At 53.4% G+C, this 26,186-nt stretch overlaps 1 protein-coding gene across 1 annotated transcript in view; it reads right to left on the reverse strand.

The window, feature by feature from the left end:
- Positions 1-6: 6 nt before the first annotated feature.
- Positions 7-26,186, reverse strand: part of Dip2b (disco interacting protein 2 homolog B) — a 153,359-nt gene continuing 127,179 nt past the window's right edge. The window contains exons 24-38 of the mRNA XM_055626842.1: positions 22,913-23,022; positions 22,694-22,774; positions 22,099-22,222; positions 19,439-19,560; positions 17,633-17,744; positions 15,956-16,065; positions 15,482-15,612; positions 13,175-13,343; positions 12,305-12,475; positions 11,430-11,491; positions 10,035-10,092; positions 8,692-8,766; positions 7,014-7,191; positions 4,630-4,753; positions 7-3,262 (exon numbers count right to left, since the gene is read on the reverse strand). Of these exons, the coding sequence (XP_055482817.1) occupies positions 3,010-3,262; positions 4,630-4,753; positions 7,014-7,191; positions 8,692-8,766; positions 10,035-10,092; positions 11,430-11,491; positions 12,305-12,475; positions 13,175-13,343; positions 15,482-15,612; positions 15,956-16,065; positions 17,633-17,744; positions 19,439-19,560; positions 22,099-22,222; positions 22,694-22,774; positions 22,913-23,022 (1,880 nt within the window). The 3' untranslated portion in view covers positions 7-3,009. The remainder of the gene's footprint in view (positions 3,263-4,629; positions 4,754-7,013; positions 7,192-8,691; positions 8,767-10,034; positions 10,093-11,429; positions 11,492-12,304; positions 12,476-13,174; positions 13,344-15,481; positions 15,613-15,955; positions 16,066-17,632; positions 17,745-19,438; positions 19,561-22,098; positions 22,223-22,693; positions 22,775-22,912; positions 23,023-26,186) is intronic.

Consider the following 26,186-nt stretch of genomic DNA (forward strand, 5'->3'; position numbering starts at 1 on the left):
CACTCACTCACTCACTCACTCACTCACTCACTCACTCACTCACTCACACTCCCTCTCTCTCTCACACACACAAAGAAAAAATAGTTTTCTCTTCTGTAATTAAGATAGGGGTTTACTCTTGGTCCAGTGCCCCCTCCATGTTCAGTGGTCAGGAATGGCCGCAGGCCTTTATACTTTATTAGTATTGGATTTCTACAACTCCTTTCGTTGTCAATTCAACCATGAAGTTTCCACTGGATGTGGAAAAGGCCAGAGCCATGATGCCATCAAGACAAACTCTTTAAAAACACAAATAAGAAAGGTCAAGTCTGAGACAGAGCTCAGGGGTCTATCACAAACCCCATCAAGGAGGGTGCATCAGCTGATGAGGCTCCCCAAGGCCAACGCTCGGCTTCTGTCCCTCTACTAATACAGTGCGGCTTTGAGGGGATGGACCCAAAGCAAATCAGCAGGGAAAAAAAAAAAAAACAAAAAACAATTTTCAGAAAGGGGACTAGAGGCCTCAGGCAAGCCAGGAAGTGCCTGTTCGAGATCTCAGGACCAAGGGACGAGGCCCAGGGTTCCAGGCCAGCCTGGGCTACGTGGGTTGAGCTCATTAGGAGGGCTTGTGCTCAGGACAGGCCCGTGCTCCACCCCCACATTGTTTTAGAAGAGATGACCTGGGAATAATGAACTAGGTAGTCGTCCTAAGTGACTGGTAGCTGGCCACAGTGAGAGCGACTGAGGACAGTACTGTGCTTCAAGAAATGAGGACAGGCTGCCTGTCCAACATGGCTGCCACTGGCCACATCTGGCCACTGAGATCTGAAGTAGCTAGTCTGAAGTGAAATATGTTTAATACACACAGGATTTCCAAAATTAAAAAAGAACAGAAACCATCTCAGTGATTTTACATCAAAGTAATAGTACTTTTGGTAAATATATTAAAATCAATACCATGTTTTTAAGAAAATATTTAAAAGATATGTTTAGTTGGGTTTAGTGGCGCACACCTTGAGTCCTAGCACTCAGGAAGCAGAGGCAGGAGGATCTCTCTGAGTCTGATACCAGCTAGTCTACAGATCGAGTTACAGGCAGCCAGGGTTATACAATAGGCCCTCCTTTTAAAAGCAGTTACTAGGAAAGTTTAAATTACACGTGTGGCTCACGTGACATTACTGCAGGCACTGTATCCCCGGATGGTGACACCAAGCCAATCATTTGCATTTGTAGGAGTTAACAGTCAGGACAGGGCTGGTCTGTGGTGTTTTTCTTAGAACCTGTGGATAGCTGACGTGGAGCGGTTTGGTACCCAGGCCCTGCTCTGCTTCAAGTATCACAGACTGTTTTGAGAGCTACACGTGGCAGCATACTCCTGTAATCCCAGCATGGGGTTGGGGCAGCCTGGGCTATGTGGAAAGACCCTGTCTCAAAAAACAAAACAAAAAACAAAAAAGAAAGCAAAACAGTTTCAAGAGTTCTGAAACGAGCAGCTGTCCCTTTGTAAATGACCGATCCCAGGCGGGCTGCCACTCTGTCCAGGAGGTGACACTCCTCTCCTGTGCTCCCCAACACCTCCCTCCACCGCTGCGGACCAGTCCTAGCGAAGAGCACAGGCCTCCAGAGCCAGGCCTTCCTTCTGTGGGGCATGTGTCTGAGGAAAGGGCCATGTTGGCTGAGCAGAGAACCTGGGGACAGCCCAGGGCTGCTGCCGGGGAGGAGGGGCTGCTGCTTACTTAATAAACCTTATTCTCAGGGTAATTACAAGTCTTACAAATTGCTTAAAAACACATTAGTTTACAGGATGTTACAGTGGGGTAAATAATATGTATTATCAAAATAGTCTAAATAAATATTTACACAATAGACCAAAACAGGTCAAAGAGAACTGTTCTGATTTAACAGGTTAATTCTTTTTCACTTGAGGTTTTCTTTAATTTTTAAAAATATTTCTGTAAGAAAAAAATAATAAAATTTAACTATATTCAAATACATGAAGTTTCAGACCAAAGAATGGAGACCGAGCCAGAATCCAGCCCCAGCCCCACGTGTGCAGTCTGGCTCCAGCCCCATCCAGAGTCTCTTGCATACGTCAGACCTGCTGCTTCAGAGGAGCCTGGATGCTCCGCCACCCAAACTGGTTGTCGGTAGGGTGCGTTTATGCGGCCTCCAGTTCCCTGAGCCGGCTGACCCTGCCCTGGCCAGCGCTGGCCCTCCCAGCGCTGGGGGCACAGGGTCCGGTCCTCCTGCTCCAGCGGAAGACACAGCGCGGAGCAGCGACGTTAGCAATTCTCCCGAGGTCACTCTAGACGGGAAAGGTCCAACACCGGCCAAGCGCACCTCTGCCGATCAGGGGAGCACGTTAGGACTGCTGGCGCTTAGCTCTCCACATTCTGCCGGGAGGGTTTTCTCAGAGGAACGGGTTGAAGAATCCTTAGAAGCTCAGGCAAGCTGCGGTGCAAGCGCACACACACACACAAGCGCAGGCGCTGGGTGCCGGGTGCCAGGCGGCCCCCAGGCGGCGCTGCTGGGCCCTCCAGCGGAGCCCGGCCACCCGGCTGGCTGAAGTTACGAAAGCCGACTGCCGGTTCTTTAGCTGAATTATGTGCACTTATTTACACATTCAAACACTGGTCAGAAGGCTTCTGACTAAGAATTAGACACATACAGCAGTTCTCACGCGAGTTACTTGACTTGCTGACTTGGGCTCGGCAGTTTCCTGTTCAGAAACCCCGCAGAACACCGCACTAGAGGAAAATGGCAAGTGCATACAGGCGGGGAGAGTGGGACACACCTCGCCCTCACGGGAACTCGTTAAACTCCCTCACAAACGTCTAAACCGTTAGGTAGAAATGCAGTACGTATACTAGATGGGAAAACTGCAACATGCATGGAGCTGCTTCAGTGCGAGCTGCCGTGGACGCCAGGGCTGAGGCGCGATGCACACTCCGTGTGTCGCTAGCACGGCAGCCCGTCCCCCGCGCTCAGCAGCACCCAAGGGCTACACCCACCGTCCTCCCTCGGGGCTGGCTACATGTTGTAGGCCACATAGATCGGGTCCAGCTGGTCGGCCAGGAAGCTGTCGCGGAGGTGCATGCGCTGCTTCTCCCCTCTCGAGTTGATGGGGACCACCCCTGGGTCCACCACGACCACAACCCCGACGATGAGGTAGTGCTCTTCCAGAACCACATTGGTCACGAGAGGAACCAGGTCCAGGGCCTCCTGCTCAGAGCCACACAGTTCCACAACCACCACCAGCAAGTTGGTCCACGTGAACACGGCACTGAAATTCCAACGACACTCAAGTTAACAGGCATCTTTTAAAGCACTATTTTCATTTGACGAGGATGGGCGTCCGCCTGCACGTACGTGAGTGCATGTGAGTGCTCCGCGTGCAAGTATGTAAGTGTACTGCGTGCGTGCAGGGGCTGAGGAGGGAACACGAACCCCTGGAACTGGGGTGCGATGGCTGTGAGCAGCCGTGTGGGCGCCGGGAAAGAACCTGCAGAACTGCAGTGCTCGTAACTGGCAAGCCATCCCTCCAGTCCTTTGTGGGGAGGACACGCAGAGCATAGGGTGTGGAGAGGCAGAGGACTGGCTGAGGGGTCAGTTCTCCCCCACAGTGCGGCTGAGGTAGCCAGGCCTAGCGCAGGGCCTTTCCGGTGGTGCTGGCCGACTGGCCCTCATCTTTTGTACTATCTTCCGAGATTTACGCCCCTTTCCCTGAAGACTACCTTTCTCCCGGATGTCAGAGGCCGACAGCTGCCCTCTCCATCATTAACACTTAACATTAACAGAAAAATACTGGGGAGGTAGAGGCAGGAGGAGCTCTGTGAGTTTGAGGCTAGCCTGCTCTACATAGTGAGTTCCAAGACAGCCAGGACTAAAGAGAGACCCTGTCTCCAAACAGACCAACAAAACAAAACAAAAAACCCAAGGTGCTGGAGCGATGGCTCAGTGGTTAAGAGGAAGTACCAGCCGCTCTGTGGAGGACGGGAGTTTGGAGCTTGGGTTCTGGTACCTACGCTGGGGGAATCCTCTCCGGGACTCCAGGTACCTGTGGCACGTATGCACACAGACACACAGTTAAAAACAAGCAAACATACAAACCCCAGAATGAAAGGCAGTAGGTGAAACAAGTTTTAATTTTAATGACCTTCCTGTCAGCAAGAGGATGATAATTCCTCATGAGGGAAATACAGGCAAGGTCCTGCACTGAGGACCAGCTTAGGTGGTAACCATCCTTTTCCCCTGTTTCCCACAGACAGTTTAAAAAGCACACGCTGACTGACCCTTTGGATAATCAGGAAACACAACGCACTGTGGGAAGGTGAGCCATTATTATCAGTAATTTAACATTCACTTATTACGCTCGTCCTAAAGCAGGCGGCCCGCCAGCTCTTCTATACCTGAGAGTCTGCCCTCACAAAGCCACCTGGCACCGTGTCCCCATGCTCCACTGTGGCTCCAGGGTCCCTCGGCTCTGGCCAACAGGCTTTAGTGGCCACACTGGACCCTTCAACCGAGGTGGCCGACATGGTTTCCCACCCCCGAAGGGCTTCCTCAAGGGTGCGTGGCCCTGTCCAGGCAGATGCCTACGCAGATCCTGTCAGCGTCACTGATGTGAGAAGGGATGCTCGGGGAAATTACCATTCTGCAATGCTCCTGTGCGCCCGGGACACCGAGTTCTCGATGTCTGTGGGGTGGTACCGCAGTCCCCTCAGCTCCAGTGTCTCATCCAGCGCGCCCACCACGTACAAGGCGTCGTGACGTTCTGAAAGGAAGGGGAACAGGCTCAGATGCGCAAACACAGCAACGGTGGGCGTAAGAGCACACAGAACATATCAGCCCTTGGCTGGCGATGTCTCTGGCCCTGCTGCTTGCTCTGCGGACAGGAATAGGGACAAACGGCCGCTGTGAGGAATGCATTACTTGGTTGGGCTTGGGGAGGGCTGAGGAGGTGAGCCCAGTCCTCAGAGGCTGGGTAAAGGCGGGAGGAAGGCTGGCGGCACGCCTGACGCTGGCCGCCGCACTGTGCTGGCGTGCAGGGCTTGCTTTGGCTTCGTGAGCGCGGACGCGCAGACTGTGTGCATGCGCGCGTGTGCGCTGTGACAAGAATGTGGAGTCATGGCAGCAGCAAGCTGCTCCTCCTGAGCACGGCCCTGGGGTTCTTGTGAGCCGCTGTGCACGTGCTGGGAACCAAACCTGGGTCCGCTGGGAGAGCAGCCAGTGCTTTTAACCACTGAGCCACCTCTCCAGGCTCAGTGTAATTTTTTTTCTTTGTAATGTGTATACGTGCATGTCTGTGCACATAAGTGTAAGTGTGAGTGTAGGTGCCCTCAGAGTTGGAGTTACAGGTGCTTATGAACCACTTGATGTGCTAATTGAGAATTGAACCCAGGACCTCTGGAGAGCTGCAGGTCCTCTAACTGCTGAGCCACCTCTCCAGCCCCAAAGATAAACAGACAAACAAACAAAGGCTTTGCCAGGTAGTCGATATGGTGTAAAGTAGCCATTATTACTCCTATTATGTGACACGGACTGTGAAGACCACAGGTCGCGCTCTGAGGACCTACACGGGGTCTGGTAAGATGGCTCAGGAGATGGAGAGCATGCTCAGTGGGAGGAAGACCAGCCAGGCCTGCAGACTCAGCCCCCACCACGTTTGAGTGTGTGTGTGTGCGCGCATACACACACCCACACACCCACACACCAATTAGGGTAATAAATAAAAACTCTTTTTTTGAAAAAATGTTGCTGGGGGAGCTGCAAACAGGAGTTCCCCTCTAAGCAACTCAAGTGCAGGACAGGCAGGCACAGGCATGAGACCCAAGGAGTGAGGACACTAGAGCCCTACGAAATGGTGTGGAGAAAGCTCCTGGAGACGCTGAAGCCGTGGCTGAGCTCCGACAGGTCAAGAACTAGCCAGCTCTGGTGGGGAAGGGAAGGAGGGCGAGTCTGGACCAGAGGGCAGAGTCGTGCGCCAGTTTCCAGCTGTCTTCACCAAGACACAGTGAGAGTGCAGGGCGTGGAGACGGCTGTGTGGCCTCACCCAGCAGGGCACAGACGCCAGGCAGCTCGGAGACGGCCTGCGAAGAGCACTTCTGATCTGCTCAATGACAGTCCAGACAGATGCGGCCCAAGTGAGCCCTGTTTCTTCTGCGTCCCAGCGCTGAGTGCAGCACAGTTCATCACACACCCATGACGGGGGACCTCGGGCTCCTCGGCAGACAGGTGGAGTGACTGCTCACGGTCATAGAGCTTGGCACTCGGCGAGGGCCCAAACCTCACCTCCTGGTGACAGCGGCCTCCGCATGACATATGGAGAAACGATACACTCTGAGGCTCAGCCAAGGAGAAATGGTCCAGTGGAGGCCTTTACAGCCCAGGGCTGGACCAGTTCTTCTGTGCAACAGAGGAAGTGTTGTGTGTTCTGCAGCAGCCACCAATGCCAGTCAGGAAGAGTGTGCCGCAGAAAGCACAGAGGCTGTGACAGCCGGGCAGAAGACGGATTTCGGGAACTCTCTGACAGAGGCTGCCAAAAGCAGGCCTGGATCCTCTGCAGAACCACGTCCCAGGCCAGGCAAGGCGGTGCGGCCCTTCAATCCCGGCACTCCAGAGATAGAGGCAGGAGGACCTCTTTGAGTTCGAGGCCAGCCTGGTCTACAGAGTGAGTCCAGGACAGCCAGGGCTACACAGAGAAACTCTGTCTCAACAAACCAAAAAACAAAAAAATAAGAATGTTTCTGTACTCAGAATGGTGGGCAGGGGCAGAAGGACAAGGAAGAGCTGTCCCAGGAGCTTGGCCAGCGTCTGGGGTCAGCCCCAGGCGCCTGCTCTGCCTGCTGCACCTCAACAGCACCTCTAGCCGTTCTGACACCTATGGCCATGTGACCGTCCACACAGTGCTCAGGGCAAAGGTCACTTCAAGTGACTGTGACTTCAGAGGGACCCCACAGTCCCCAGGCAGGTGGAAGAGGCCGGCCAGTGCTCTGTGGACCAGGAGCTGAAAAGAGAATGGGGATGGAAGATACCTCCAGTGGCCGCCGTGAGCTCAGTCCTGCGGACAAACCCAAGGTACCCTGTCCGGGCCCACAGGGTCTGGGCGGCATCCCCGAAGCTCAGGCGCGTGTTGAAATGATCAGCCTGGAGGGTCTCACTGTCATAGATGGTGTAGTAGCCGCTGGCTGTGTGCGGGCTATTCACCCAGATCTGCAGAAGGAAACATGACCATGTCAGTTCAGTCTCCCAGGACAGATTATTTGGATTAAAAAAAATAATAATAATCTCATTTTCACATTAACAGCAGTCACAACAGCATGTAGCTGACATTTATCTAGCATTTTCTCTCTGCTGGACTCTACTGGCCTGATCTCCGCCAGTTCTGACACACACAGGACGGCCTCATTGCCATAACTTTCTTATTTTCGCTATACAGATAGAAAGCCAAGACTAAACATTCCTCCAAGAGGCAGGACTAGAAGGGAGCCCTTCCGCTGGTGGTTGGCACCAGAGGCCGTCTCTTAACCACTAGGCTGCATGCCTCCCTGGGTTCATTTCTCACCGGCTGCCAGAGTCCCACAAAAGCACAAGGCATGATTACCAGTCTTCTGGTGTAACTGTGGCATAGGCTTTTGGGACACCAGCAAAGGACGCCTGAGTTTACAGTGTAAGCAAAGCAACAGCTGACAACAGGCTGTGGAGGTCTGAATGAGAACAGCCCTTGTAGGCCCATATATGTGAATGCTTAGTGAGCAGGAGAAGCACTATTTAAAAGCATTAGAGGGATTAAGAGGTATGGCCTTTTTAGAGGTGGTATGTATTCCTAGAGGAGGCTTTGAGGTTTCCAAAGTCCATGCCAAGCCCAGAGTGTCTGCCTCTCTGTCTCTGTCTCTCTGCCTATAATCAGGATGTAGCTCATTAAAAAAAAAAAAAAGATTTATTTATTTATTTTATGTACATGAGTGTTCTGATTGCATGTACACCTGCAGGCCAGAAGAGGGCACCAGATCTCATTTTAGATGTCATGAGCCACCATGTGATTGCTGGGACCTGAAGAGCAGACAGTGCTCTTCACCTCTGAGCCATCTCACTGGACCCAGGATGTAGCTGTTAGCTACTGCTCCAGTACCGGCCTGAATGTATGTCATCGTGCTCCCCACCATGAGGGTGGACTCACCTTCTGCAAACAAGCTCCCAATTGCAACAATTCTCTAACAGTTGCCTTGGTCACTGTGTCTCTTCACTGAACTCAAACAGTGACTAAGATGGTGGCAGAGGGTAGCTACCTGGCACCTATACATCTAAGACCCCTCCCATTCAGCTGTGGATCCAACAGCACTCCTCAAAGATCCGGAAAAACAGAAGAATGAAAAAACCTTAAGAGGACTTCTACACTAAAGCAAAGGAGCAAAAACCAATACATTTTGGACTATAACATTTATGAGTATTTACAAATGTACATGTGGCTCTCCTTGGCCCCGCCCTGCATAGGATTTGGCCAGCTAGCTTTCACATAAGGGAACTCGGCAAACAAACCTGAGACATTGCTACCCAGTCTTGATTCCGGCCTCAGCCTCCTCCTCTGCCACGCCTCACTGCCGGCTGCCGGAGAAATCAGCACGCCGAGCAGGGGAACGGAGCTCAGCCTACTTCTATCCGCCTGCAGTACGGGACCTTAAAATCTTAGCCGCTAAACGGGACTGCACCTACCTCACCAAGGTGAGAGTCTCCAACAGGCCCTTTGGTCTCGGGATTAACAATAACAACCTTTACTCCAGGTAAGATCTAAGGAGCAAAGGGGAAACAGTTCAATCAAAGCCTGTACTTTGGCTGTGCTTAGCATATTGTAGAGGTCTATCTAACATGCCTGTGCCTGGCTCCCCCCACCCCCCACCCCTGCAAATAACTACTGGCCTCTAGGAACTGGGCCTTTAGCTTGACTAGAAATGGCTGGAGCTGACAAAAGTGGCCCTGAAGCGCTTTCCTGTTTGTTCCTGGTCAATCTTCCTCATCTTACGTAAGTTTCACTCTCAAAGGAGAAAGCAGGCCCAGACTGCCAGGTCTTCAGAGGCATGAGAGACTCGTGCTTAGGGCCACAACAGTGAGACTGTGGTAAATAACTCAGCCACCCCCTTCGGGGAAGCCCTTTCCAAAGATAAACAGTAGGGACCTCATGGAGACCACTCCACAGTCAGCCAAGGGCTGCGGCGGGGAGCCACACAGAGAAAGCAGCCATGGCTCAGGTATCTTGGGAGTCACGTTTCCAGGATCTTCCGGGAGGGAGAAGAAGCATCTGCTGGCTTGAGCAACAGCTCAGGGCTTACCAAAGATGGTTCTTGGGTCAGGACGGAAGCTCAGCAGTAAGCACTGGCCTAGCATGTACAAGGATCTGGCTGGGTAAATGGCAGCAGGCTGGCTGCCACTGTGGCTACCTGTCTCGTGCCCTGTTGACTTTTAGCCTGGGTTTCGACAGCCTGGAGGAAGGGAACAAAGGGACAGTTCCCAGAAGCCACAGCCTGCCCTCATGACACGGCACTCCTGCTTCCATGGGCTCCCAGCTGCAGACGTGGGCCAATGAATGGCACAGCCCACACAAGCCTCTAAGGGGACATGTGCTGGAGACATCAGGCAGGATCTCCTTTGCGTTTCTCTCTGCTCTGCCTCAGCTTTCCTGGGGGACCCCTGAGACACAGTGGCACAGTGCTGTCATCTAGACAGTGGGGACGCGGAGACGCTAAGGACGGAAGAGATGGGGTGAAGAGAGCCTCAGGTGCTTCACCACAGGCAACGCTCCGTTTTGCTGCCCTGTGGGTGCTCGCTCTCTCCTCCTGACCCTCAGCTTCAGGGTTTAGACAGAATGGGCTCTCTTCAGGTGCTGCTCATGTAACCACTTTCAGCTCACCAGGAAGAATGCCATGTCTGTGGGCTGGCAGACCATGGAGATGAGGCCGCCTCTGAAACCAGCACCTAAGGTGGAACTCCAGGCTTCCCTGAGCTTCCCTCCTGCTTCAGGCCTCTCCCGTGCCCCTCCCCCAGCAGCGGCAGCTGAGTACCTTTCCAGACTCAGCCAGCACGAGACTCTGGGGCGCCCCCCGCTCCACCAGACGGACCCTGCAGAAGAGCAGCAGTTAGTGTGTGCAGTCTCTCTAAAGCGAGCTTCGCCACTGCGGCTAACCGGCGCCTTCCCTGCCCAGCGGAGCAGGGTTTTCTTACACTCCACACTCCTGACGCTCTGCTCTGGTAGATTTGGGTGTAGGTGTTGCTAGCAACATCCCGGCCCTACTTGCTCCCACTGTGACAACCACGTGTCCCCAGGCGTGGTGAGATCTTAGGAGACAGGGCAAAGCTCTCCAGGCTGAGAATGCTGTGTAGACACCTGCTGTGAGAAGGAGCTACTTCAGCTGGGAAGGTGCCTGTAGGTGCAAGCACGTGTCCGCCCTCGGCATCAAGTGGGAGGCCAGGCGTGCTGGCCATGCTTGTGACCCTGGTACCTGGAGATGGGGACAGATGAACCCATGGGCTAGACAGCTAGCACACTTAGCAGACTTAGCCAGACACGGGTCTCAAAGAGAGACAGAGACCCTATCTCAAAAGACAAGGGGAAGGTCCCGAGGAACTCAGTAACACCACTGAGGTGCTCTTCTGGCCTATACATAGACACACACACACAAACACAGACAGACAGACAGACAGACACACACACACACACACACACACACACACACACACACACACACACACACTACACAAACATAAAAAACAAAAGCAACCCACCGCAATATGGGCTGGAGCCCGCCTGGCTACTCTAGGGAGCAGCCCCAGCCTAGTGTGCGAAGGGCTCAGTGTCTCAGCTCACTGTGGGACGAGACTAAAAACTCAGCTAGGGAGGCGGCTTTACAAACCCTGGAGGCAGATTCAGTGCTGTCTCAAGACCCTTCCCTGTCCCATCTTTATTTTTAAACTGCAGAGCAAAGACACTCTCCATTTTTTGTTTCCTTGCTTGCTTTTGTTTCTGAGACAGGGTCTCCCTGTGTGGCCCTGGCTTTCCTGGAACCACAGAGATCCATCTACCTCTGCCTCCTGAGGGCCAGGATTATAGGTGTGTGCCACCGTGCCCGGCTCAGCTTTCTTTTTTTTTTTTTTTTTCCAATTTTATTTATTATGTATACAGTGTTCTGTCTGCATGTACACCTCAGAAGAGAGCACCATATCACATTACAGATGGTTGTGAGCCACCATGTGGTTGCTGGGAATTGAACTTGGGACCTTTGGAAGAGCAGGCAGTGCTCTTAACCTCTGAGCCATCTCTCCAGCCCCAGCTTTCTTTTTATAAGCAAAATTCTATCACTTATTCATGACAAATAATCCTTTCCCTTCTTATACCACCCCTCAGGGTGTAAACATGAACAGGACGAGGGTGCTGATGTGAGACCAAGCTCCGTGCTCACCTGTCATGTCTCAGTGACTTCAGATCCACGTACACAGTTGTGGGGTCAGGCCCTGAGGTTCCCTAAGAACAAAACAGCACAAAGTTTGTTTAAGGCCTGAACGAGTCGTCTCGTCCACAGATGGGAAGCAGTGGCTGTGGGAACTCCTGCTTGCTCCTGCTCCCTGTGCAGGGCGCAGCTTCGACTCAGGCTTCTCCTTGGCTTTCCTGAAGTGGTGCAGCAGTACTAAGGCCAAGGGGAGTGTTGGGGAGGTGGGGGGGTTGTGGTTGCCCACCTAGGATGAGGAGGGCAGGGGCACAGTGGAACTCTCACTTCCTGGCCACAGGAGAACCCAGTCTTGGCCACACCCTCTTACTCTCATCTACACGTGGACTGCCTCATGAGCTGCTAAGCAGCATAAGGTCAGAATGTTTAGACCCACCCAGAACAATGCACCAAGAGATGCAGGTTTATTCTAAAAAGGCAAAATATGGGGACAAGAAAAAAGGAAGGCTGTATAATAATTAATAAAATGCAAACTGAGCTCAAGAGCAGCCCCGAGAGTACAGCGCACGGGGAGCCAACTGGCTTGCTCCTGTCTTCCCTTGTGACCTACTGACCTGCAGGCCAACCCCAGGACAAACCAAAGTGACATCTTATAGATGAACGTAAGGAGACAGAGCAAGCGAGAAAAGAAGCCTGAAGTCCCACAGTGCGTAAGGAGGGCCGGGCTCAGGCTCAGGCCTTTAAGTCCTACCTCAGAGCCTCACAGTCCACTGCAAGGACCACCTCTGCCATCTTAGCTCCCCTAGGGACTCAGGCTGAGAGTTCAAGGTCAGGCAACACAGGGAGACTCGTCTCAAAGAACCTAAAGGAAGAACGACTGAGGTGGTCACCTGTAAACAGATCGCGACGTTGACTCTGGATCCGAACGTGGTGCTGACAGCTCGAGGGGACAGGCCAATGTCCTTGAAGAGCTTGGAGAAGGACTGCTGGAGGGCGATGCGGGGCCTCTCCTCTGCTACCACCACACAGGTCCGGACGCAGGAGAGGTTGATCCCTCGGGTCTGGAAGAAACAATGAGGACGGTCCCTTCCTGCTCAGGAAAAGCCGAGCACTGCCCAGGCCCAAGAAAAGCATCTCTCAGAGAGGAACAGTCAGCTGTAGGTAGAGCTGCTCTTTTCTTTAGCTACAGTCTCGGGCTGGGCTGGGTGGAAGACACAGGCTGGAATGAACAGGCCCTGGACTTCATCATCACTACCAAAGTAAGAACAGGCGATGCCCTAAAACCTAAGCTCTCAGGCTTCTCTTTTTTCAGCAATGCATTGCTGTTCTTGCTCATTTGCCCTCAGATTTCTCTCATTTGCTAGGATTAGGAGAAAAACAAACCCAAAACCCTGGGCAGCTAGCTTCCTAGCTCTTGTTTCAGTTCTTGGGGCCCGTTCCTCTGCTAAAGAGAATTCAGAACTTGACCTCCTCATGTGTGGTCACTGGGTGTGCACAATAAACCAGGCCCCTGTTCTTCAGGGAGGGCCCAAGCTCCAGTATTCTGCGGTTTTGATTTTACTGGGTGAGTTTCCCACAGATTATCATAGAAACAGACTCCCTCCCTCTTCACAAAAAGTGAATTTAGGCTTTGAGAGAGTGTGCAGTTAGGAAGAGGGAGGCTCCACTCAGTCCTGGCAGAGGAGGCGGAGGACAGACACGCATGCTGGAGAGTGGGCCTCTGAAGCCTCTCAGCTGGGTCACTGGCTGCAGCTGCTCACCTTCAGCACCTCCACTTGGTTCCCCAGGCCTCTGGTGCAGAGCTCCATCACGGAGTAGGAGCAGAAGGTGTCCCTTATCTTGTACTGGTTGACAGTGGCCAGCCACAGGGACAGATTGCTCTCCAGCTCCATAGGAGGGATCAGGACAGACTGGTGGCCTGAGTAGACGCTGCAAAGAGGAAGCAAGAGCTGACGAGGTTACCTCAATACCTGAGAGGACTATCGGGAAAGGGACAGCAGAGGGCCACATTAGGAACAAGGCTGACCATTCCTCCCATTCCTGCACGACTCGAGAGATGTGACGAGCCAACAAAGCAGGCTACGATAGATGTGGTAACAAATTCACAGGAACAGCCAAGAGCTCAGAATGAAGTAAAGTGGGGGTGGGGTGCCTCACTGAGTGGGAGCACTCAAACATGAGTGTCTACAAGTGGGGAGGGGATGGCAGAGGAGCATGTAAGCAGGAGGTATGGAGCAGGCACAACATTCCTGGGCAGAGTGCACAGGAAGGGAGGGCCGAAGGGCTGGAAGTGTGAGAGGTCGAGGCTGTGACAGGAAGCTGGCACACTCTACCCTTCAAGTGTGACTGTGTTGCCATAAAACCAGCACGGAAGAAAAACTGCAGATGGAGCCCTGAAGGCTGGAGACGGTTAGGGGGAGCGATGGTATCCCGGTGAGGGTGAGTCCCAACCGTGCAGCAGGCCAAACAGAAGGAATATGGAGTCACATGAACAGTCTCCATGCAGACTAGGCTAACCCCTAAAACCAGAGTCCAGTGCCACCAGAGGTGGGGTCTGGGCCAGTTCAGTCCAGAGAGGGCTCCACCAGCTTCTTTCTTCCATGTAAAATGGCCAATTTGCCAGGGTATGAAGATGCAATAATCCCACTTGCCCACAATGGGAGGCCTTGAACTCATGGTCAGCCTTCCATTTCACTCCCAAATGCTAGACTCACAGGACCAAGCCACCATACTTTGTTCTTTTCCTTTTTAAAGAAGATTTTTACTTCATTTTATCTATCTGTCTATCTGTCTGTCTGCTTATTTATTTTGTTTTTCTGAGACAGGGTTTCTCTGTCCTGTAGCCCTGGCTGTCCTGGAACTCTGTAGACCAGGTTGGCCTCGAACTCAAAATATCTACCTGCCTCTGCCTCCCAGTAGCAGATCAAGGGCATGGGATGCCACTATGAATAAGGGCGTGCCACTACAGCCAAAGACAGGTGTGGCACCCTGTGGGTCCTGGGAGCTGAACACGAGTCCTCTGTGAGAACAGCAAGTGCACCTAAGTGCTGAGCCTTCGCCCTAGCCCCTTTTTCCTATCTGAGATGTGGTCTTGTTTTTTTGTTTGTTTGTTTATTTTTATTTACTTATGTATTTTTTAATGTCTGAGCGCTCTGTCCACATGCACACTTGCAGGCCAGAAGAGGGCATCAGATTCCATTAGAGATGGTTCTGAGCTACCATGTGGGTGCAGGGACTTGCACTCAGGTCCTCTGGAAAGCAGCCAGTGCTTCTAACCTCTGTGCCATCTCTTAGCAAGATGTGGTCTTGTTATACAACCATGCTTGCCTTATGAGTCTCCTGCCTCAGCCTCCCAAATTTCTAGGATTACAGGTGTAATTGCTGTCTTGGTCTTTAACTTCCCCAGGTTCAGCAGTGACTTAGTGTACAGACAGCTATCAGGGCAATAAGCATGTCAGTGGCATGCAGATGGGAAGGTGAAGATAACACCCAAGTTTTCAATCTGGCCCTGGGGGACAGCCTTCCCCCGACGGAGACAGGGCACCGGAGGAAGGTGCTGGAAGAGTGACAGGGGCTTGTGAACCATTCACAGTGTCTGCACAGGAAGTGAACATTCAGGCCTGAGGTAGTTTCCTGGCAGGCAAGAGAGCAGGGACTTGCCAGTCCTCAGGAAGCACTCTGGTGAAGGCAAACTGCTACATCCCAGCCACATGACGTCAGCGCACTCCACTCTGCCCTTCCTGCCAAGCCTAGCGGGTAATGCTGGCTGTCAAACCACACTTCACCTGAGAACCATCCTTCTACTTTGGCTCTGCTTCTAAAACTAGAATTACAGGATGGAACAGAGAGCAGGAAAAAAAACAGCGCCACTTTATAGGAGGAATGAAACAAAGTGAGAAGAATGGAAAAAGCAAGATAGGTAAAACTAAGCAAACGTCAGAAACACATAAGGTGTTTGTATTTTGGAAACTGCAGTATTTTACTCGGAGTTTACCAAACCAAATGAGCAAAGGGGAGGGTCAGTGGCCACAGTCCAGGAAGTCCATGGTTGGGCTTCTCCACCCTACCTGCAGAGACACCAGAGCGCGAAGCCAAGTCCACAGTAAGGGTCGAGGCAGATGGCGACCTGCCGGGAGGAGTAGAGCTCGCACTGCAGCTTGACGGCTCTGCACAGAGCGTTGACTGCCGCGTGGGACATCTGCAGACAAGGACACGGCAGGGTGGGTTGGCGCCCAGAGCAGCCCTGCCTGCACCGCCTCCCCCGTCGCCCAGTGCGACTCAAAGGCTTCAGTGCTTCACGGTATCAGAACAAAGGAAGAAGATAGCCGGCTACCCCGTGGCTGGTGCAGCCTCAGGAAAGCTGAGCTGCGAACCCCCTTTCCCTAGAGCTCTTGCTCTCTGAGCCCCAGCACCTCACAGCGCAAATCCTGTGGGCTCACTTCCTCAGAAGAGCCAGAGCTCAGGGTTAAACAGCAAGGACATTCGAGTCCCCACCTGTGGGCCAGCATCCTCCCGGCACAGGGCAGGTGCGGCTGCTTTACCTTCACTCCTGTCAGCATGCCGGTAGTGGAGACACTGAAGTCCAGGTACGCCAACATCTCAGGAGTGGGCGGTTTATACAGCTGAGGCAACCGTTTCCTGGGTAAGTCATCTGCAATGCACAGAGGAGACCGGCTGTGAAGCGGGCGAGCCGGAGCACGGGGCATGGCTCCTTCGACGGAGCTCCTGGGCACGAAGGCTGAGCTTCAGCTCAGGCCGGTCATCTCAGCAAGGCGGGCTGTGACGCCACTGGGCAAAGGGCACCAGCAAGTCCGCAGCACGTGAGTCCACCCGCACACGTGCCAGCGGGCAGCCACAGTGAACTGCAGAGTGCCAGCGTTCAATCCCAGACGTGAAGCTGTCGCCCGCTCTGTGCCCCGGGGGCTCACTGCTTTCCTCAAACAGATCTCCAAAATTCCGACCTCGCACGGTGACTAACGGTGAATTTTCTTTGTTAATCAACTGATTTTATGTGTGTGTGCGGGCCTGAGTGTGTGCATGTGCGCCACGTGCGTGCAGAAGCCTCTGGCAGTCAGAAGAGCGTGGACCCTGGAACTGGACTTACAGGTGGTTGGGAGCCACCAGGTGGGTGCTGGGAACTGAACCCAGGTCCTGTGCAAGAGCAGCCAGTGCTCTTGACCTCTGAGCCGACTTTCCAGCCCCAACAGGAAGCACTTTGAAATCAGCTGTGCATAAGCTCAGAACACATTAATTACTGTTACACTTTCTCAGGAAGCACGGTATGCCGGGACAGTGTTGACCGACTGATTTGGTGTCTCCTGGGAGGCAGCCTCCAGGCACACGTACCAGGAATGATTTGGGTGGTGTCATCACTGGTCGTGCTTATGAGGAACAATGGTGATCAGGGAACGGGAGCCAGGAAGGCCCAGCCCACAGCAGCGTGGTTCCTGACCCACACAAAAAGCCTCACATCTGAGATTTCTGGGCTCAACAACAGTGTTTTAGAGCGGGCTACACAGCTGTTAAAGAAGCCTGAGCTAGAGCCCAGGTCTTCCAACTGCTAGTCCACTGCTGTTTCAGTTATATCCCATGGACAAGCCCAGGGTCGTCAGACTGTCTCAGTGGTGTGTGTGTGTGTGTGTGTGTGTGTGTGTGTGTGCATGTGTATCTACAGGTGTGCATGTATGTTTGTGTGCCTGTGGAGGCCAGAATTCAACCTCGGAGGTCATTTGGCAGGAGTCGTCCTGAGATCACCCCAGGCCTCACCTGAGGCCACCCATGGCCTGAGACAGGGCCACTCACTGGGTCCGGGCCCTCAGGAAGACTAGACTGGCTGGCCGGCGAGCTCCTGGCTCCCCTCCACGGTGCTGGGATTACAAGTGATCACCTTCACGCTTATGTGGTTCCTTCCCCTGGCACAGGCCCCGCCTGAGCTGCCTCTCCCGCTCCCTGGCTCAGTAGCCCACCTGATCTCCATGGCACCTCTAGATGACGTTAAGAGCCTCTCTGACACGCTACTTGCCTCTCTGGAGACAGAGGCTCGAGCTGCTGCACAGCCTGGGCCTGAGCTAGCGGGCCTCCCACCTAGGACTCTGGGGTCCCGGATGGCGGCTCTACTGTGTCTGCAGATGAAAGGTGTCCTGACAGGAAAGCTGTGCTGGCGTGAGACCCCGGGACACTCTAGTTGTGAACGGCACAGCTCCAGAGCAGCCCCTCACCTGTGTCGATGAGGGTTGGCCAGGTTTTCACATCCACGGCCGCTGCCGCCTCCCGGGACTTCAGCAGCCTCACCAGAGTCTGAGTGGTGAGGACACACGAGGCTTTGCTGACCTAGAAACACGGGGCAGCAGTGAGCACTGGAAGGCCACGCCAGGCCAGCGCTGGGCTACTCTTTTCCCTTTGTGCTTTTATTTCTGAAAATGTGTCACGCTTCATTTTCTCCGGATGACAGACATGTTAACAGAGGCTGCAGCTAACACCAGTTACACTCTCAGGAAGGACCCTAATCTTTGCAAAGACAAAAACCAAAACTTAAACAAAAACCAAGACATGAATCCTATGGTGCTTAGGAAGGCCAAGCTGGGGGGGGGCGGGATCCTGGAACTGGGGTGTGCAATCTAGACCTACAGTGCACACCAGTCTGAGGCCATGGAACCGGACGGAAGCGCCCACACAGATGAGCTCTGTTCAGCCGTGCAGGGAAAGGCACGGTGACCTACTTTCACCAGTGTGTCAACAGAAAGCAAATGTCCAGCGCCTCTCCAGGCCTCTCTGCAGGAGCTAACAAGGACTTTCTTCCCTCTGAACTAAGCTGTGATGAAATCATCTGTGGTGAGCGTGTCGACTTGCTAACACCAAAGTTGCTGAGACAGCAGCAGCGCTCGGAGAAACAAATCCCTCCATTAGAAGTGCGATGCGTGCCAGTGTGCTGGCCAGCAACCTCCTGTTAAAGATCTCAGGACATTACACACCACAGACTTACTCCATCTCAATTCGCCTTCAATGCCAGCACTCAGGAGGCAGAGGCAGGTGGAACTCTAAATTCAAGGGTAGCCTGGTCTACAGCAACTTCCAGGACAGCCAGGGCTACACAGAGAAGCCCTGTCTCAAAAAATAGATATATAAATAAATAATTAAAAGGAGAAAAGAAAAAAGCAGCCTCCATCTCCACATACAATGCCTCCTGCTTACATCCACCCCCACCGCCCCATGTCTCCTCCCTCCCCTCCCCCAGCTTCATGTGCCTCTTGTATAATTTTGAATTCATTCATTTTTAAGCTTCTGAGGCCAGTGCTGTGCCTCTGCCCACAGGCATGGCCCACCACTGGGATGTGGCCTCACGTGAGCACACTCGGATAGAAGGTAACTCCTATTCCTTTAGGGCCTGGAGCCCCTCCCCTACACATCTCACAGTGCTAACTACACAAAACTAAACCAAGCCAAAGTGACCTGGCTGGGACAATGTGCCGTGAAAAAGTACACTGGTTTCTGTGCCGGAGGAAATTAAACAGATAGTAAGGTGTTTTAGGAAAGCAAAGCTCTGGAAAAGTCACTCGGCTCAGCTGTGCTCATTAGTGTGCAGCGTCAGGCCCAGCCTCCAACAGCGCTTGCCTCGTTGCCTTGCTGGACAGCGACGGCCACTGTGGCCAGAAGAGACCAAAACAGACTCGTCTACAGGAGAGTCCCAGGTGCACACCACAACACCCCAGGCTGGACCACCACAACACCCCAGGCTGGACCCCAGGTGCACACCACCACACCTCAGTGCTGGGCCCCAGGTGCACACCACACCCTAGACTGGACCCCAGCTGCACACCACGCCCCAGGCTGGACCCCAGGTGCACACCACCACACCTCAGTGCTGGACCCCAGCTGCACACCACGCCCCAGGCTGGACCCCAGCTGCACACCACGCCCCAGGCTAGACCCCAGCTACACACCACCACATTAAGCCGGGGACGGGAAGTAGTTAAGGATTCTCAGTAGTCCCTGAAATGGGAAGAGGTAGTGAAGAAGGCACTTACATCGACGATCATGCGCACGGTAGGCAGGGTGGCCGTGAGGTTCTGAGCGTGAGGAGGCCGCACGGTCACAGGGATACAGCCCGAGTACAGGCAGCCGTAGAAAGCAGCAATCAACTCGATGCCTGTGAGGGAGACGGCAGAGTCAGGGGTCACACAGCTGCTGCTGTCACCAAGGAGTGAAACCCAGAGCTTCCCAATAGTCACGCCCCTCAGGGGGCTCGGGACGACTTATTGACTGGACGGTGAGGCAGGGTGGCTCTGGGCGGACCCTCACACTGGGATTACAGGTGTGCAGCGCCATACCCGGCTCAGGTCCATTATTACAGCACGGCTTAAACAAGACACTGACAGTACGAATTTTAATAATTAGGAAGAGCAAAAAGTCTGGCCCAGCGGCTCACACTCAGCCTCTAAGATACTGAGGCAGGCATACTGCCAAGGGTTCAAGATCAGGCTGGACCACACAGTGACATTTAAAGGCCATCCTGGGCTAAAATGGAGTCCATCTTTAAAACACACACACACACACACACACACACACACACACACACACACACACACGGGTGGTGCCAGCAACTGAACCCAGAGCTACGCCACAGCTAGCAAGGGTCATAATGGAGCTGTCTCAAGCCCAGAAGCGAGCTCTTGAAAGATGCTTCAAGGCTGCTACTGTTTGCAACTACTGCAAAGAAGAACTGCAGAAATGGAGAGTATTTAACCGAGGAAACAGAGATGGAGGAGAACAAGGACCGCCGAGTGTCCCTTGCAGAGGCTGCTGCAGGGACAACAGCAGGGCGCTCAGGCGCTGCAGGCCGCCGGTGCAGCTCTACGCCGTGGACCTGTGCCTCATCGCTGACAGACGGAGGCACTGTGAACACACGAGGCACAGCCTAAGGCACATGGCCTTCTAGGCAATCTGTGCTTAGTGAGCAGCATGTTAGAGCATGGAGGAGGTCAGGGGACCCGGAACTCTAGGCAAGCCCATCAGGACAGAACCAACACAGGAGGGAAATGGAAATGTGTTGACTTTAATTCAAATATTCCGTCTAAAATTCTGAACGCTGGGCTACTGAGATGGCCTATGCCACACACCCCTGCTGACCTGAGTTCAATTCCTGGATCCCACAGTGGAAAGAGAGAGCCAGCTCCTAAAAGTCGTTTGTCTTCTGACATCCACACGCCCACACTCACACACACTAATGAGTAATAAACTCTACGAATGACTACTCATACAAAACTTTCATTAAACAAACTACCTTCACCTTCCTATGAAGACAAAGGTGGCAAAGGGTGAAAACATGGGGAGGCCAAAGTCACGTGAGGGCATGAGGCCAGCGGCATGCACGCAAGCAGGCTAGAGGGCGCCGCATGGCGTGGCTCTATTCCCGAACACTCCACCTTTCAGGCCTGTGGCTGTGGTGCCGCCTGAACCAGAGCCTGGGCACGCGCTCCCACGACCTTCTCCTGCCGCCCCTCACTCCCCGCCCCTTTTCAGAGGCTGGGTCACTGTGCTGCAGGGGAAAGTGTGAACACCAGCACGCCTGGCTGCTTGTGTGCATGCCGCTTGGCTGCAGGCCTCCCGAAGCCGAGTACTCGAACCTCTCTTCGCTCAGCTGTCCACCCAGCGCTTACTGAGTGCCTATTTACTTAAGCTGTGTGCACGCACTGTGAGCACAGGCGGGAGGTTAGCTCGAGCATGTGTGTGCGGGAGCTGGGAAGAGTGTGGTGCTTAGCACTCCGGCGGCTGTGGGCACGAGCTTCGGACCCGGGTGGAGTCTCGCAAAGCAGCCCCGGCCTCTTCCCGGGTGTTGTGAGCTGGCTCTCACTGACCCTGGGCGTCAGCAGTGAGGCTGGACCAGCGGGTCACTGAGTGTGAGGGTCCGCCTGGCTCTGCGTCAGCCCTGCGTCACCACGCCAGCTTTTCTCTTTTCCTTACAGATGTAAAATGTGCTTGTTATTAGCAGTAGTGCACACGCCCACGTGTGTGTGCGTGAGCGCTCAGATGTATGTACACCTGTGGAGGTCGGAAGGTAACCCTGGGAGCTGGCTCACCCCTTGCACCATGAGTTCCTGCACCAACATCACCAGGCATGGCGAGCTTGGCACATGGACTCTGGGTGCCAATGCGGGTCCTCGGGCTGCAGCACACTTGGTCCACGGAGCCTGCCAAGCTGAGGTGGCGTGAACGCCTGATCCTCCTGCTCCCACCTCCCAGGCTGGGATTACTGGCTGGGCGCTCCCACGCCTGCCAGTTTATTGTTTGTTCTGAGACAGGCCTCACCCTGTAGCCCAGGCTGGCCTGGAACTCAGAGAGATCCGCCTGCCTCTGCCTCCTGAGAGCTGGGATCACAGGCGTGTTACACTTGTCTGCTTACAGGTCTCGCTCTGTATGTAGCTCTTGCTGAGCCTGAATGCCCAACTCTCCTGCTACTGCCTGTGCGACCACACCCGGCTCGGATACCTTTCCCGTAGCAGGCACTGACAGGAACACTAGGGAGTGCAGAACAGGCAGAGGCTCAGCAAAGCTGTCACACTGCTCCCGCCTTAGCAGGTGTGCACGGCGCACTCGGTGTTGGTTGTGAGGGAGGCCCTGTGCTCGCCTCCCTTCCTAGCGTGCCATCTTAACAGCTCGGAGCCCAGTGTACCAACCCGAGTCTTACCGGGCGGGTAGAGCAACACCACGTTGTCCCCTGCATTTAGATGTCCCTTGTCGCCGAGCACGGAGGCGATCCTCTCCGCCCGCTTATGGAGCTGCAGGCAGCTCGCTGTGCACACGGTGGTGCCCTTTCAAGAGAGGAAGGGTTAAGGCTCAGCGCACAGAGGGACACACAAGCCAAGCAGACGCTCCCACCAGGCTGGCCCTGGACACCACCTTGGGGGATGATCAGCCCCAGAAAGCTCCCCTGGGACAGAGAGCAGCGTGGGCTTGCCCTCTCCTCCAGTGTCCCGGGCACTCAGGGCGTGCCAACACTGCCATAAGCCATGCATATTTAGTCTTTCTTTCCTGGTGCTTTCTTAATGCATGTGAACTATTCCACCTGTTTGTTTGTTTGCAGACAGTGTCTCCTGTAGCCGAGGCTGGCCCAGGCTACTCAGTGTGAGGACAATCTTTAACTCACATCTTTCTGCTTCTACCTCCTGAGCTGGGATTGCAGGCACGGATGGCCTTGCACAGCTGTGTGGCGTTGGAGATTAAGCCCGGGCCCTTGTCCATGCCAGCCAAACACTCCCCGCCCTGCAGGAGACTGTAAATACCTTGGCATTCAGCAGCATGAAGAGCACGTGGTCAGGGGTTGCCTGGGCTCGCCACTGCAAAATCTCCGCCAGGAACTGGTGCTGACGTCACAAAGAGAGAAAAGGACTTGAGGTTAGCGAGCTCCGGAGACACGTGTTGAAGTCTGCACCTGCACCCTGAGGCGGCTGTGAGCTCCGGCCTGCGAACACTGGCACAAGCCTGGCACGTTGGGAACTTACTTTCCTCACTAGATCATTCTCCTCTATCTGCCCCAGGTCCCTTCCTGCAGCTTGCGCGATGCGTTTACCAGCGACCAGGTTGCCAACCATCACCGAAGCAGGGCCTACCCCTGTGGACAGAAACAAAGCCATCTCAGGTCAGTGAGTCAAGTCACACACTCCCAAGCATTTCCAGACAGGCCCAAACTGGTTCAACGGGCCATTCAGCAATGTCGGGGAAGCAGTTGGTGTCACACACAGGCAAAGAGTCTGTACTCCATTGAGAAAGCCAATCAAAAGTGTACACAGCCTGTAGGCAAAGCTGGGCAGGGGAAAGCTCGGGGGAAGATGAATCAGGGCCACAGCCAGAAGACGCAGGGTGAGGGGAGGAGGGCACAGGTGGCCCGAGTCTGGATCTACAATTTTACTCCAGAGGGCACACTTTTATTTGTTCCAACTAGCGCGTAGGGGGAGTGGATATCTGGTCTGCGAAAACAAGCCCCTGTCAGGGTGTGGACAGTTCATCAGACTGTGAACAGCAAGGCCAGCAAGACTCAGCGCGTAAAGGTGACTGCCACCAAGTCTGCCTTTAGGAGCATGGCAGAAGAAGAGACAACTCTTACAGCTTGTCCTGTGACTCTCTGTCTCTCTCTCATACACATATACACACTCTCTTTCTTTTGTTTTTTTGAGACAGGGTTTCTCTGTGTAGCCCTGGCTGTCCTGGACTCACTCTGTAGACCAGGCTGGCCCCACACTCACAGAGATCCGCCTGCCTCTGCCTCCTCGTGCTGGGATTAGAAGTGTGTGCCACCATGCCCAGCACACACACACATTTTTAAAAGGGAATATAAGAAGTGTTTTATTAAAAGTAAATGACGAAAGTCATTGCTACACCAACCTGAAAAAAGGGAAATGATGGGCTGGGCAGTGGTGGCTGAGTTCCAGGACAGCCAGGGCTACACAGAGAGACCTCATCTTGAAAACCAAGAACAATCAAAAAAGAAGTAAATGATGACACCCAAATCGCATCTGTGTCTTTAAGATCTATGTGTTAAAGACAAAATGAGGCCGTCAAATGTGATGTGCAACCGTGACGCGCTACTAGAGCAAAAACAAACAAACAAACAAGCAAACAAACAAGCAAACAAACGCGTTATAAATAAGTGGGGAAAGGGTTGTGCCTCATGCTGAAGTAATATGGTAGAGGGTCATCACGCCTGCGATCCACTTTAAGCTGGCGGGGGAAGGACCCCACAGAGCAGCTTACAGCCAGCTGGGCTCCAAACAATAACAGAAAAGAAGGGGGAAAATGGGGGACGTGATGTTGGGGGGCTAGGAAGAGGAGAGGGACTGCAATCAGGATGTAAAGGAGAAATAAATATAAAAATAAATCTTAAGAATAAATAAATAAAATTTATTTATTTATTTAAAAGAAAAATTTTAAGTTTACTATACCTCTAAGGACATTTAAAAAGCCATCTACTTTAACATGGCTGTTTTCATTTAAAAACTAAGATTATCAGGGAGTAATGGAGCATCTATGCCACCCAGCACTGGGGAGCTGAGGCAGGAGGATTGTGATTTATGGCCTGCCTGGGTAAAATAGCTAGATCCTGTCTCAATAAACAAAACAACCCATACTACGACTTAAAATAGGGTTTTACTCAGAGCAAACAAATACAAGACTTTAATAAGTAGCATGACTTAAGATGGAGAAGCATTTGTACAGATCTGTGATTCTTCAGTGCTAGGGATTGAATGTGAGGGCCTGCAGGCACTAAACACACTCGTCCAGTCAGCTGCACACAGAATGACACGCATGGACACGTGTGCCATCCACCTATGCAGGCAGTGTGTTTCGAGGCGCTCCTTTGTACAGTTTCCTTTTTATGTGTGTGTCTCTCTGTGTGTGCGGGTACCCAGCAGAGGGTGTCTGGTCCTGGGGCTGGGGTTATTGCAGCTGTGCGGCCCGGGATCAGCACTTGGCCTGAGCCTTGAGCACTCAGGCGGAAGCATGACTTGGCCTGTCTCCTTAGAACCGTGGCCCCAATGACAAAGGGACGAACACAGGAATCGGGACCCTGGCCCCCATCCCTGCACTTCCACTAGCAGAAGCTGCTGTTTCTCAGCTACAATAGTGATGAGGCGACAGCAGTCTGGCCAATCAGTGTGACAGGACTTGGAGACAGCGATAACACAGCCGTCAAGGAGCACAGTGTGTCTCATCTTCATACCAACAGCCACGTAGGGGGTCACGGGGTCAACGCTACTTTCATTACTGCACATGCTGGTCCCCTTTCGGCAACACTGCCACACCAAACACATCAAAAGCCATGCTTCCCTTTCTAATCCTTCCCTTCTTATAACCCACGAGAAGGCTAATCCACACTGGGAGGCCCGGGGCACCTGGCGAGGCTGGGAACTGGCTCTGATGGCTCCAGGCACAGGAAGCTAGAGCACCCACTACCATCCCTTACCGTGAAGAGAGGGCAGCGCAGCGGAGCGCAGCCACGAGTGTTTTAAGTCCCTTCCCTGGCGCTTTCACTGAGTCAGGGGTTCTCTGGGTAGCCCGGACTGTCCTGCACTTGCTTTGTAGACCAGGCTGGTCTTGAACTCACAGAGACCCACCTGCCTCTGGCTCCCAAGTGCTGAGATTTAAGGGTGTGAACCACCATGTCCAGCCTTCTTTCTTTACTGAGATGGAGTCTCACAGGCGGGTCCTCACTCCACAGGGGCTGAGTGTGACCCTGATCTCCAGGGGCAGGAACTGCAGGTACTGCCACCCCCAACTGGTGACACACCTGCACAGGCCTGTCAGCCACAGTGCCCTTTCTGCAGCCCGACATGTGGGTCTGCTCACAAGTCAGTGAGAAAGGTGACACTGGCTGGTGCTCTTTATCCTTCCAAGGTGGCAACTCAAATCTTCTGAGTGCCTGGAGAACAGGCAGCACAAAGCTGCTCATCTACTGCAGTCCAGAACACCTCCTACAGTCATCTTCTATAGAAAGCAACTGCTACAGTCATCTCCTCTACTACAGTCATCTCCTCTACTACAGTCATCTCCTCTACTACAGTCATCTCCTCTACTACAGTCATCTCCTCTACTAGTCATCTACTCTACTACAGTCATCTACTCTAGGAAACACCTACTACAGTCATCTACTCTACTACAGTCACCTCCTCTGCTACAGTCATCTCCTCTACTACAGTCATCTCCTCTACTATAGTCATCTCCTCTACTACAGTCATCTCCTCTGCTACAGTCATCTCCTCTGCTACAGTCATCTCCCCT

The sequence above is a fragment of the Psammomys obesus genome, unplaced genomic scaffold, assembly GCF_907164565.1.
Source record: "Psammomys obesus unplaced genomic scaffold, mPsaObe1.curated_primary_1811, whole genome shotgun sequence".
Lineage (NCBI taxonomy): Eukaryota > Metazoa > Chordata > Mammalia > Rodentia > Muridae > Psammomys > Psammomys obesus.